At 43.1% G+C, this 13,301-nt stretch overlaps 1 protein-coding gene across 1 annotated transcript; it reads right to left on the reverse strand.

Annotated features, from left to right (window-relative positions):
- Positions 1-691: 691 nt before the first annotated feature.
- LOC118087727 (cytochrome b-c1 complex subunit Rieske, mitochondrial) lies at positions 692-9,124 on the reverse strand. The gene is made up of 2 exons (XM_035120665.2): positions 8,842-9,124; positions 692-1,492 (listed from the first exon to the last, which is right to left on the reverse strand). Exons 1-2 carry the CDS (start codon positions 9,050-9,052, stop codon positions 882-884), a joined length of 822 nt encoding a protein of 273 aa, XP_034976556.1. The 5' UTR covers positions 9,053-9,124; the 3' UTR covers positions 692-881.
- Positions 9,125-13,301: the final 4,177 nt, after the last annotated feature.

Here is a 13,301-nt window from a genome sequence, read left to right on the forward strand (position 1 = left end):
TAAATGTGGAAGAGTATCTGATCACTGATCTCTATCTACAACCAGGGATGAGAGTCCTGTAGCTCTCAAACAATTGCTCGACTTCCAACTCCCATCTGCCCCAGTCAGCATGGCCAATTAGATCTACAGGAACTAGAGATAGTACTGCAATGATGGGAGCCCCGTGTGTCCCATAATCACCCATGAGTGGCATATCAACCAGAGTTCCATTATCATACCATGGGAAGTGACCGAGAAAGGCATAGCTGTTTATTTGATAACAACAGAAGATGGCTGGGCTCTTATTTCTTCAGACAAGGTGAGGGGTCTAAGCTCTCCAAATGCATTCAGATGTCAGAGCACAAGGTCAATAAATTGCATTTGTCATCATATAGCAGCTAGTGCAAATGCAACCTCCATCAGGGGCACACAATGATGGAAGGCGTTAGAATCTTATTTCTGCTATACCTTTAAAACAACAACCAGCCAACAAGCTATCAGATCTCATGAGATTCTCAGTATGCGTCCAAGGATGGCTGGGCCTGCTCACACATAAAAGCAAAAACTCCTGTGCAAACTGGCCCATCAAAACCTCAGTTGTCTGGTTCATAGCTTTTCATCCAAAAAGGTTACTATTTTTTTATTAAGAAGTATCAATTTCCTCTTAGAAAACATTCAATTGCTTTACTAATTATAGACAAGCTACACATCATTATGGGAAAGCAGTTTAATCCTTTATTAAAACTGACCAAGTACACAAACAATCAGATCTGAACAGTGACTTGGGACAGTTAGCCATACTTTCCACTCAATTTTTCTTTTCTTTTTTAAATACATTACACGAACACCAGCCTCGTTCCTCTGCATACATACAGGAAATAGAGCGCCAGGCATCCAGAAATTTAACCCACAATGAGTAAATCTTCCGAAGGGAATTCATAGTAGGGAACCTCGAGATTTAATGGAGCTGGACCTTTGCGGATTCTGCCAGACGCATCGTAATGCGACCCATGGCAGGGGCAATAATAGCCACCAAACTCCCCAGCATTTGCAATGGGTACACAGCCAAGATGGGTGCAAACACCAATCAGGACAACCCATTCAGGTTTCTTTACTCGGTCTAAATCATGCTGGGGGTCTCTTAAATCAGTCAAAGATACTGCAGCTTCTTGCTCAATCTCTTTTGCGGTTCTGTGACGCACGAAGAGAGGCTTCCCTCTCCACTTGAAAGTCATATTCTTGCCTTCAGGAATATCGGTGAGCTTGATCTCAATCTTCGACAATGCCAACACATCAGCAGAAGCACTCATGCTGGTGACGAACTGAGTGACAACATTCTTAGCAGCATATGCTGTCGCCACACAGGTTGTTGCTGTCATAAAGTAGGAGAAGACTTTCCTGGATTCACTGCTCTCTTGGGATGATTTTGCAGCATCTGTTACATCATGACGACGGTAGTCGGAGAAGTCAGGCACAGTGACATCATTGTGGACATAACGGATGCTAGCAGGAGCTGCAAAAGAATGGAGAATTACTGATTTTTTTTAAAATTACAGGACATTATATTGGTACCTGATTGACTCACAAAAAGCATATTTTTGGTACTATACTAACTATCAAGAACATTTAACTATTGATTTTCATACAAGTTCCATACAATCACCTTATGGAGGTGCAGGCATTCCATTTATTTCTTCCTGCAATTATACATGAAAATCTATCATTTCCTGGCTGGGAAGCCTATAAATTGTCATCAAATGATAGTGTTGTTGTTTAGTCGTGTCCGACTCTTCGTGACTCCATGGACCAGAGCATGCCAGGCTCTGGTCCAATATCAGAAAACACAAATATGATTATATTGGAGTAAGGGGGAGAAATCTGGTGTTTTATATGCTGTAAAGAAATCCCTAATATTCCAAAGTGTTTTGTTAAACCCACTCCAGTAGCCCTTTATAGGGTTGCTATATGTCTTCTTTTTACAAGTCATGTCCTCTTTTTCACAATTATGTAAATGAGTGTCATCATAGCAACCCATAGTTAAAAGTAGAAGCCGACAAATGTGTTCTCTTTTTTTGCTCTTCAAAATATGGCAACCCTAGAACTTGACTAAATTTTAAAAGGCGCTTTTAATGGACAAGTTTAGAACATTTCTGTACATTTTATGGGAGATTCTATGGACTAATCTACAAACCAGTTAAACCAAAGTACCTTGATTTACATTTAGCCAAGCAAACAAGTGAACTTATGCTGGCATCATTAGCTACACTGTAGCCTATGAAATTGCATCTAAAGTTTAGAGTAGGATTAGTATCTCTTTTAGATGCAGTAATATTAGTTTTCTGGAAAACTTTGAATAAGAAAGCTTCCAAATGCAAACTGACTAGAATTCAATTTTGTATGCTTGAAATATTTGGTAAATCAAACTAGATAGTTGATTTTATGTGGCTTATGAAAATATTATCAACTTTTTCCAATTGCAGGAATTAGTTAAGCTGAAATATTTGATTGGGAGGTGGGTGGGGAAAATCAACGAAGTTCACTTAGCATGAGAACTCTGTCAAATCCAAAGGACTAGTTACAGGTAGGTAGCTGCGTTGGTCTGACGTAGTCGAAAAAAATATATAAAAAAATCCTTCCAGCAGCGCCTTAGAGACCAACTAAGATTGTCATTGGTATGAGCTTTTGTGTGCATGCACACTCCTTCAGATATCGATGAAAGCTCATACCAATGACAAACTTAGTTGGTCTCTAAGGCGCTGCTGGAAGGATTTTGTTGTTGTTGTTGTTTCAAAACCAAAGGAGTATTTGGAAAATTATTTATACTAGAGTATATGTAACTGTTTTAAGACACAACAGCTCAATACCATACACCTTCATTGAGGGCACTTCATAAAAATGCAACTTCGTAAGAATGCAAGTGCAAGTTTAATTTTTTGACTTAAGGGCAATAACACCAAGGGCTTGAAGAATCAAGCTCAAGGTAATTCAGGATCTCTTGGGACGTTGTGCAGAGATTACAATAAGTGTTTACAACAAGCTTGAACTAATGAAGGGATAAGAGCATCTCTTTATAATAAGCTTTTTTTTTGAAGACTGCTTCCTTAGAAATTAAATGAAGGTTGTGTTAAGATTTTCAGGACAAGCTAATACACACTTAATTTCAAGGTCTAAAGTTAAACAGAAGACTATTTGCATCCAATAAAAAGCTAATGAAGCAAAACAATGTTTTTAGAGAGTTTAAACCATTTCTGCAATTTCCTCTAGTAGCATATTATCCTCCCCTTTATACTTGTGCACACTTGGCCCATAATAGTACACAGGATATTTACATTTCAACCTTGTAGCAAATAACCCAAACTAGGTCTATGCTGAAAATATCAGAATGTTTTTTATAACTGTGCCACGACTTCCAAGCAGTTCCACAACTTAACACCTGCCCTTTTATAAACTAGAACTCACTTTATTTGCTGGCTAACAGGTATCAGTGGATCACATTTAATAGGCCTGCACTGACCCATTGGCTGCTGCTTCATTTTGCACTGTAATTTTACTAAACACCACCTTGTGATTTCAAGTGAAAGACAGTTGGCAAGGCTCATCAGACACACACATGAAACCAAACCTTTTGTGTCATCAGCCCAGTCCCTGGAAAATAAATTCTGCGGCCACCTTCTGTTTTAACCTTTCAACATCTGCTGAAAGCTTTTCTTTCCTGCCAAGATTATGTAGTCAACTGAGAAAACATCTTCCTGCAATAATTGATAATCTGATTTTAAATTTCTACACGGTTTTATTGTACATATGTATCCTTGTTGTAAATGGCTTTGACTTTTAAAATGAAATAGTGGTACGGTATATAAATATTTTAATCAACGGATATGTTAAATAAATAAAATATTTTAGATAACTAAAATAAAACATTTTAAATACATGAAACAATAAACTAGAAAACTACCAGTTGGAAACAAACAACTGGGGCAGTGTGTGTACTGTTTCCTCAAGTCCTACTGGCTGGAGAGTGTTGCAAAGAAGATACTGGACTAGAAATGATGCTGCTCTGATCCAGCAAGGCTCTTCTATACAAAAAGTCAACCTCCAACATCGCACCCCACTCCCAATTTTCAATTTGGAAAAAGGAACAAATTCAGCCTATATACGAACAGCACCCTCAAGTATAACTCTTACTTCCTATTATGCAAGTGAAAGATAAGTTTCTCTAGAGGAGTGAAAAGCGAAGGGCTGAACTTAGTGATCCTGCAACAGTGAGAACAAAAGGACTCTACCCCCCTGGTGATATGTGACGCAGAACCAGCTAACAGGGAACCTGTGGGGTGGCAAGCATTATGCTGGGGACACAGATAAGCACAGATATGATCCTTACACTACAAGTCCAAGCCCTTCCAACTCCCATTTTAGGAATAATTCTTAATATGGCAAATCTTTCTCTGGACTGCACCTCTGAGGCTGCAGGTAAAAACCTGTGTGATTTAATGCTCCTTCCAAAGAAAACACTTGTACTGAGTCACTTTTGATCCAACTCATTCAGTGGTAGTAGCCAAAGACTGAACCTCCGCATGCACAGCAGATGCTCTACACCAGGGGTGTCAAACTCAAATTCATCGGGGGCCGCATCAGCAGTTTGGTCACCCTCAAAGGGCCGGTTGTATCTGTAGGACTATGTGTCCACTCTTTATTATCATAAATTATTGTCACTGCATTCAATTATTACTGTTTTTTGTAATAATGTAAGTAATAACTAGCTCTGAAAGCGGAAACATAGTCAGAATAATGGCAAGTAGATATTCAAATGTACAATTATTGTACAATTTATTGAAAAATGATTTTTGGTAACTGCACTGGGTGGTGGAGGCTCGCTAGGGTTTCATGCAGGACCTTTGCAGAGCTACTAGTACCTGGAGATGCTGGGGTCCTTCTGCATGCAGGACAGATGTTCTGCCAGTGAGCCACCACCCTTTACCAAAGGGACTGGCTGAGGTTGACTCACTGGAGCTGCTCTCCTGGTTCCAGGGTTTAAGGGCCAGAAGTATAAAGCAGCATCCTATGTTTCTGAGGAGAGGGAGAGGGAGAGGGAGGAAGGGAGTAAGGGAGGGAGGGAGGGAGGGAGGGAGGGAGGGAGGGAGGAAGGAAGGAAGGAAGGAAGGAAGGAAGAAGAAAGAAAGAAAGAAAGAAAGAAAGAAAGAAAGAAAGAAAGAAAGAAAGAAAGAAAGAAAAGAGGGAGTGGGAGGGAGATAGGAAGGAAGGAAGGAAAGAGGGGAGAGAAAGAAGAGTTGGAAATGAGGAAGAGAAAAAAGAAGGAAAGAAAAAGAAAGAGGGAGAGAAGACGGAAAGGGAGAAAGAAGGAAGGAAGTAGAGGGAAAGAAAGAATAAGAATGAGGGAGAGGAAGAAAGTTGGGAAGGAAGGAAGGAAGGAAGGAAGGAAGGAAGGAAGGAAGGAAGGAAGGAAGGAAGAAAGAAAGAAAAGAGGGAGCAGGAGGGAGAGAGGAAGGAAAGAGGTGAGAGAAAGAAGAGTAGGAAAGAAGGAATAAAGAAGGAAAGAAAAAGAAAGAGGGAGAGAAGACAGAGATAAAGAAGGAAGGAAGGAGAGGGAAAGAAAGAATAAGAACGAGAGAGAGGAAGAAAGAAAGGGAAGGGGGGTCGCCGCCTTGATTCAGCACCAGAAAAGAGCGCGAAGGGACCCAGGGGCATAAAGCATTTCCCCGCCCCCAGCTGTTTGTCGGCCCTTTGTTGGCACGGCGCTTCAGCAGCAAGGTCCCACTGCTGGGTCCCGCTGGCTGGGGCGCTCGGCGGGCCACATGACGAGGTCTGGCGGGCCGGATTTGGCCCCCGGGCCTTGTGTTTGACACCCGTGCTCTACACATTAACAATGTCCCTTCCCCATATTGATTTCTTACTAATACCTAAGGTTTTGGTAGAGGGTTGGTTGTGTCTTTTTGCCAGGGTGGGGACAGTCAATCATGCAAGCTCCATTATGCGGTCTTGAAGTAGTACAAGCCATAAAATAATACACCATGTAAGAAGATTCCCCACAAACAGGAAACCAAGGTAGAAGGCTACAACCAAGCCTGCATGCAGGGACTTTTGTTCTGTACAAAGGAACATTCAATCATGTAAGCCTCCATCTTCAGCAGCATGACAGCCCCAATGAGGCAAATAATAAATCCCTGTGTAAAGAAAACTCACACAGATATCTCAACTCCCCCTCCCCCAATAGCAACTCATTTAATCCTCACAATAACCCTGCGAAGTAGGTTAGATTGAGCGAGAGAAACTCTAGAGAACAGGTGCCAGCCAAGTGTAGACAGCACCAAACCAGAGGGACCCAGTCTGACTCTGTATAATGCAGCTTATGTTGACTTTCCCAATGTCACCAAGTGAACTTGACAGGTGTGTGAAGATATGAACCTGGGCCTCCCCAGTCGTAGTCCATCACTCTAGGCCAGGCATCCCCAAACTGCGGCCCTCCAGATGTTTTGGCCTACAACTCCCATTATCCCTAGCTAACAGGACATCATCAGGGATGATGGGAATAGTAGTCCAAAACATCTGGAGGGCCGAGATTTGGGGATGCCTGCTCTAAGCCAAACTGGTGCCATTTAGATATTATGCCCCACAACCCCCACTAGCATGACTATCAAGCAAAGGATGGTAGTCCCCCCCAAAAAACACTTGGATAGCACTAGGTTTAAAGGTAAAAGGGCCCCCTGACCATCAGGTCCAGTCGTGTCCGACTCTGGGGTTGCAGCGCTCATCTCGCTCTATAGGCAGAGGGAGCCGGCGTTTGTCCGCAGACAGCTTCCGGGTCATGTGGCCAGCACGACAAAGCTGCTTCTGGCGAACCAGAGCAGCACAAGGAAATGCCGTTTACCTTCCCGCCGGAGCGGTCCCTATTTATCTACTTGCACTTTGATGTGCTTTCAAACTGCTAGGTGGGCAGGAGCAGGGACCGAGCAACGGGAGCTCACCCCGTTGCAGGGATTTGAACTGCCGACCTTCTGATCAGCAAGCCCTAGACTCTGTGGTTTAACTCACAGCGCCACCTGCGTCCCTAAGCACCAGGTTTAGGGGACCACTACTCTAATGACTGCACCACACCAACTCGGTTAGGGAGGCGATCTGGACAATCCCTGCCATACTAGTTTTGCATATGCAGTTTGAGGCAGCACAGTTCAGACACAGCACCACTCCATTCAGTAAGTTCTCCCTTAATATAGAAAGCCAAGGAGAAGCCTGACTTGTGTGCGGGGAAACTGTTTTGTACACTGCAGCATCTGAATCACGTGAGCACCCTTCAGCCTAAAGGTGTGTCAGTCACCGTGGTGCAGTGGTTAGAGCAGCCTTTCTCAACCTTGGGTCCCCAGATGTCGTTGCACTACAACTCACATCATCTCTAACCACTGGTCCTGCTATGTGGGGGTAACAGGAGTTGTAGTCCAACAACAAATGGGGGCCCAAGGTTGACAAAGTCTGCGTTAAAGTGTTGGGACTAAGACCTGGGCAAGAAGGGTTCAAATCCCCCCCCTCGGCCATGGAGTTTGCGGGGTGGCCATGGGCCAGTCAGTGCCTCTCAGCCTAGCCTAGAGATGTGAAGCCCCAGGGGAAAAACAAAAAAGATCGGGGGAAACCCATTTTTTCCTCGAAGCCTTTTTTGTTTTTTGAAAAATTGGAAAAATAAAAAATAGATTATGGAATGGTTTATTTTAACACGATGAATAAAATATTTTAAGATAAAGGGTTTAAATATTTTATAAATAATTTTTTTAAAATATGCATAGTATCAGATTATTCTAATTTCTGTGAGGACAAGCGAGTCCTAAATTAGAAACTGAACTCTCCAATGCAAGAACAAGATGAGAAAATGTTACTGTTGTCACTAGAAAAGAAACAGGTTTCAGTTTTGTTTTTGCATGTGTGTGGTATGCATTGGTTCTGTTCCTCTTCACTAGGCCTCAAAGCACTGGAAGAAAATATAGAGCAACAAAAAGGACTTGAAAGTATATGTGCTGAAAAGTGTTATGAAAGAAAAAAAGAAATGAAAATATTTTAAACATTAAATGCTGTAAAACAGTCTTTAAAAAGCGAAATAAACTAATTTAAGCATATAGAAGTAGCTAAAGTGGTTAACAGACAACACACATCAGTGTGAGGAAATACATAAGGTCTCATGGGCAAAACATGGGAGATGGAGTAAGCATGTTGCATAGCAAACAGTGATGAATGACAAGTTAAATTTCAGTTCCTGTTTGGATACACTATATTTTTAATATGCTAGTTGTGATAATTTTATGTCCATTAAAATTGTCCATAGTTATATTTTATGTTTCTAAACTAACAGAATGACTTTCAATCTGGAAAAGAAAAAAGAAGTGCTAATGTAGCATATTTTTTTCCCAATTTTTCCGAAAAAAACGCGGGGTTTTTTTCTGAGCTTCAAAGTTTCCAGAAATATTACATCTCTAGCCTAGCCTACCTTACAAGGTTGTGCTGGGGATAAAATGTGGAAGGAAGAGAACCAACAACACCCCATTGATCTAATGGGCGGGGGGAGTGGGATATACAACTAGTAATCAATGACTCAATGAAGTGGGGCAGCCCTCTACCCGACACTGCATGCCCACTGCTATGATGCACGACGGGCGTTTTGCTGTCACCTTCCCTAAACTTGATGAAGTCCAGAGGGGACACAGAAAACGCCTTCCAGTCCTGCCTCTGAGCCACCCTGGAAACCTCGGTAAATGAAGCGGGAGAGGGACGGGAGGGAGGCAGAGAGAAAGCGAAGCGACCCCATACCCCTCCCTGCTCAAGCAGCGCCGGCCGCCCCCCGCCCCCCTTCCCCGCCCGCACCATTGAGGCTGGCGGTGGCGACGAGTCCCCCACGGGCGGCCTGGCCTCGCAGCGACTCCCGGCAGAGCAGAGGCTGCTTCGGGTCCAGCGGCAGCTTCGAGGCCGCCGGAGCCAACCCGGCCGCCAAGGGCTTCAGCGGGCCCGGGACGGCGTGCGCGGCGGCCGAGAGGTAAGGGGCCAACGGGCCGGAGCGGGCGGCCACGGACAACATGGCGACGGCGGAGGTAACTTCTCCTCTCTCTTCCCCCTCCAGCCGGTCACCTTCGCGTCGGACGTCAAGGCTGTGCGACGCGCGCACGCGATGACGCAGACGCCGGGAGAAGGAGCGGCGCAGGCGTGCTGCAGTAAACTTACCCCCTCCCTCTCCTATCCGGAGAGAAAGAGGGCGAACGGAGAGGCGTGGCTGGAGCGGTGACGAGAAGGCCAAGGGGCGTGGTCGTAGAGGAGTTGGAGTCTCCGGCGCCTCCTTCGTCATTGCGTGCATTATAGAGGATGGGGCAAGAAGTTTGTGATGCGCCTGCGCAGGCGATCCTAGCCGAGGGTGGGGAGGGGGAGACTTGTTTTCCTTCTCTAATACTTTTTACTGAATTTTAATAAAAACAACTTTTCATAAATAGGAATGATAATAATAAAATGATTAACAATATTATCAGGGGAAAATGAAATGAAATTGGTGGTGGTGTTATTTTAAGGCTGAATTGTCACAATTCCCTATAAGGAAGTTTGTTTATATACTGCTTGTTCCCTCCAATGGGCTCAAGGTAGCATGTTTAATCGGCACAACAACCCTGTGAGGTAGGCTGGGCACAAGGTCACACCCAGTGAGCTTCTTGGACAGTTGCAGACTTACAGGGGAATTTCAACCCTCGTCTCTCCCAGGTCCTCGTCCGATGCTCGAAGTCCAAAATTGCAGCCATGCAATTTCCTGAGTCGATAATGAAACATACCAAGAGGGGAAAGGGTGTGTGGCTTACAATTGCAAGGACTCAATTAATACTATGTGTGTATTTAATACGCATACATACATATTTCAGGATGGGGTGCTGTGTATCACAGTCATGCAAAGCAGCAAGGCCAAAGGGGAGACTTCACTGGAGCAAGTACTCACCCGTGATGGGCATGCAGAAATGCATCTGAGGGTGCAATGAATTTCCGCATAACTATTTTATCAGTCAAACCTGTAATGATATGGAAAACTAGTTGTCCAGATACTTGAATGTTTCCATTGCAGTTGGTTCAACTGTATTTTAAGACATCAAACAACTTTATCCTAACAAAGTAATAAATCTCCCCTGTTTAATATAACATTTTTATTTCCTCCAGGCATACTCTTTCCCAAAACAATCATTTAAAAAATCCCTTACTTATCTCCCTCCCACTACCTCTCTAGCTCTTAAGATGCCACTTTCAAGTAAATGAAAAGGTCAGTAATAATTTTCCAATTTATCATAAGAAAAATAGTTGTAAATCATGCATTGTACACCATGTTCAAAAGCTCTCTCTCTCTCTTTTACAACACATTAGTTCTGCTTGTCGCCATCGTCTGATTATCTCCCACCCCCACCTCAGGTTTTTTCCTGTATTCCTCATGTCCTTTCTGGATCCCGTTAGAGGTCAAACAATCCCCGAGAAATTCATTCTCATCATTGAAGATTAGCAGGGCACACAAATGCTTCTGCTGCAGTTATCATTGGAAATAAAATCTCTAGCCCCAGTATGACTCTCCATGCATGCAGCAACTGACTGGCTACTTCCCATGCCTCCAAACAATTGTTCTGTGGGGGAACAAGAAGAGTGAAATTCCATCCCACTTAGTGCTGTAGGGACTGCCCTATATATTTCTTTATTTCCTTATGTTGTTATCCTGCCCTTTCTTTAAGGAGCTCATGAGCTTCCCAGCAGATTGAGCTCAAGCCTCACTGGTGTCATAGTCAAAAACACATTTACCACATTGTGGCCATGTCCACACCATACTTTTAAAACATTATGATACCACTGTAAACAGTCAGAACTTTGCCCAAAGAATTCTGGTCCCCTATTCCCCTCACAATCCCCCAAACGGTTTAATACTTACAAGGAACTCAGGAAATTGTAAAGGGAGATTTGAACTGGTGTTGTAGTCAAGGACACGGTGGTAACAACCACACACACACACACACCATAGGCTTAAAACACTATGATAGCACTTTAAATAGTCATAGCACCCCAAAGAGTTCTAGCAGATGTAATTTGCTAAAGATGCTAAGAATTGTTAGAAGACCCCTTGTAAACAAACAAACAAACAAGCTTTTCTTTTGGGAATTATGGTATCAGAGTTAGCTAAACAATATAGAAATTTATTTATGTACGCAACTATTGCCGCAGGAATGACATTCTCCCAAAAATGGAAAGAAGAAGTCCCGACGAAAGAAAAATGGCTACGGAAATGAATGGATTATGCAGAAATGGCAAAACTTACCGGAAGAATAAGTAATCAAGACAACAAACTTTTTATTAAGGAATGGAAATCCTTTATTGAATATTTACAAACAAATTGTAAACAAATTAAGACATTAGCAGGATTATTGTAAAAACTTGCAGTTCCTAAAACATATATGAAATAGATGAGGAAAAGAATAAATAGAGTTAATTGGGATATTCAGAAGAAAGAAAAAGGGTAAATTCATGGAATTTCTGCAAGCGGGGAGGGAAGTCGAGGTTTGACATGTAAGAATTGTTTGTTTTTGTTGTTGAAATGGTTATTTGTTATAAATGAAAATTATAAATAAACTTATTTTTTTAAAAAAGAATTGTTATGAGACTCCTCTTCAACTCCCAAAACTGTGATTCCCAGAGTGGTTTAATTATCAATTCCCCTTCCCAGAGTACTTTGAATTCCACTTGTGCAATAGGACTTCATTCCTCTTCTTCTGCTGCATCTCCCCTGAACCTTTTCTAGGGGTTCCCCAGATGCTCCACAGCAGATTTGGGGAAGGTGTGGAGCAGACATGTGGGGTAGGACGGGGGCAAGGACCCATTCCACAAAGTGAAACCGTTCCACTGATGGGACCTGTTACGATTGGATACCAACCCTAAAAACAAGCCAGCCTCCAGCCTCCAGCCTGATTGCCGCCCTACCGTCCCCCAGATTTCATCCTCGAGAATTGCATTTGCCGCCATCAACAATTAGCACATACTAGGATTGCGAGGCATTGATATCTTAGTTAATTCACAGTCTAAGGCTTCGCTGAGCAGCGGCCTATGATAATTAAACAATATATCCTATAGTGAGGTGTGTGCTGCGCTGATTAATAAATTACTTGATCCCCAGGTACGGAGAGTATGGCTCCAATCGATATCGTTGCCTAAAAGCTGCCGCTTAGAAATAGTGTAATAAAATGTAAATGAAATGCACTGGGATTTGCTGGTTTTAATTAAAGGGAATGATTAATTGATCATTCAAATCGTATTGATCTACAGCTTTTTTTAATTCCGAGCAATTTAATTTGTCAAATATAAGCTTGGATAACTGATGATTTGTACTCCTAACGTTAAAGCTGGAGCCTTTTAGTTGAGCGGCACTGGAAACAGCCTTGCAGCGGGCCTGGGAGAGGTTGGACCCAGGCCGCTCGGGATGCAGGTTTTATGGGACAGTCTAAGGATAAAGATACCTGCTGTACTGCTGATCTTCTTTTGTGTATTTCATTTTTATCGTTGCACCTGTTACCAGCACAAACATAGACCTGGAACAAAGAGCACCTGCCGTTTATATAGTGACTAATAAAAGACCCACATTTATGATGGGTGGCGTGTATGTGGAGGGAAAGCTTATAGATTTGTCAAGAGGACCTCCCAGGGGCACAAAGTATCCTGTTGCACTCTGTGCATGGAGAGAGGCCACGGTCGAAGTGTTATGATGCCACTTTAAACAGTCATGGCTTCCCACAATGTCTCCCGGGAGCTGCAGTTTGTTAAGGGGTGCTGAAAGGTGTTAGGTCTCCCCCCCCCCCCCGGCAGAGCTACAGTTCTCAGAATTACTGAAAACTCTTCCAGGGAATTCATTGTTAAACTACTCTGGGAACTGTAGCTCTGTGAGGAGGAAGAGGGGTCTCCAAGCAACTGACAGCACACTTAACAAACTACAGTTCCCAGGATTCCTTGGGGAAAGCCGTGACTGTTTAAAGTAGTATCCTAGTCTTCTAAATGAGTGGTGTGAATGTGGCCATATCAAACCCGTCTGAATTTTCATCGGAGAAATGCTGGAGGGTCTGGAATAGGCCAACCTCTATTTTCATCAGAGAAATGTTGGAGGGTATGATGCAGTAAGGTGTAGATTCTGAAACGGTTGCTTTGAGCTTCTTTCCAGCTCCCCACCCCCAAAAGAGAGAGAGAGAGAGAGAGAGAGAGAGAGAGAGAGAGAGAGAGAGAGAGAGAGAGAGAGAGAGAGAGAGAGCAGTTCTAAAAATTGTCAACTGCTAATG

The sequence above is a fragment of the Zootoca vivipara genome, chromosome 6, assembly GCF_963506605.1.
Source record: "Zootoca vivipara chromosome 6, rZooViv1.1, whole genome shotgun sequence".
In the NCBI taxonomy this organism is placed as follows: Eukaryota; Metazoa; Chordata; class Lepidosauria; order Squamata; family Lacertidae; genus Zootoca; species Zootoca vivipara.

Coding starts and splice junctions, on each gene's coding strand:
- LOC118087727 (XM_035120665.2), bottom strand. CDS start 9,052: ATGTTGTCCGTGGCCGCCCGCTCCGGCCCGTTGGCCCCTTACCTCTCG. Junction 1,493..8,841: donor CGCCACCGCCAGCCTCAATG/GTGCGGGCGGGG, acceptor ATTCTTTTGCAG/CTCCTGCTAGCATCCGTTAT.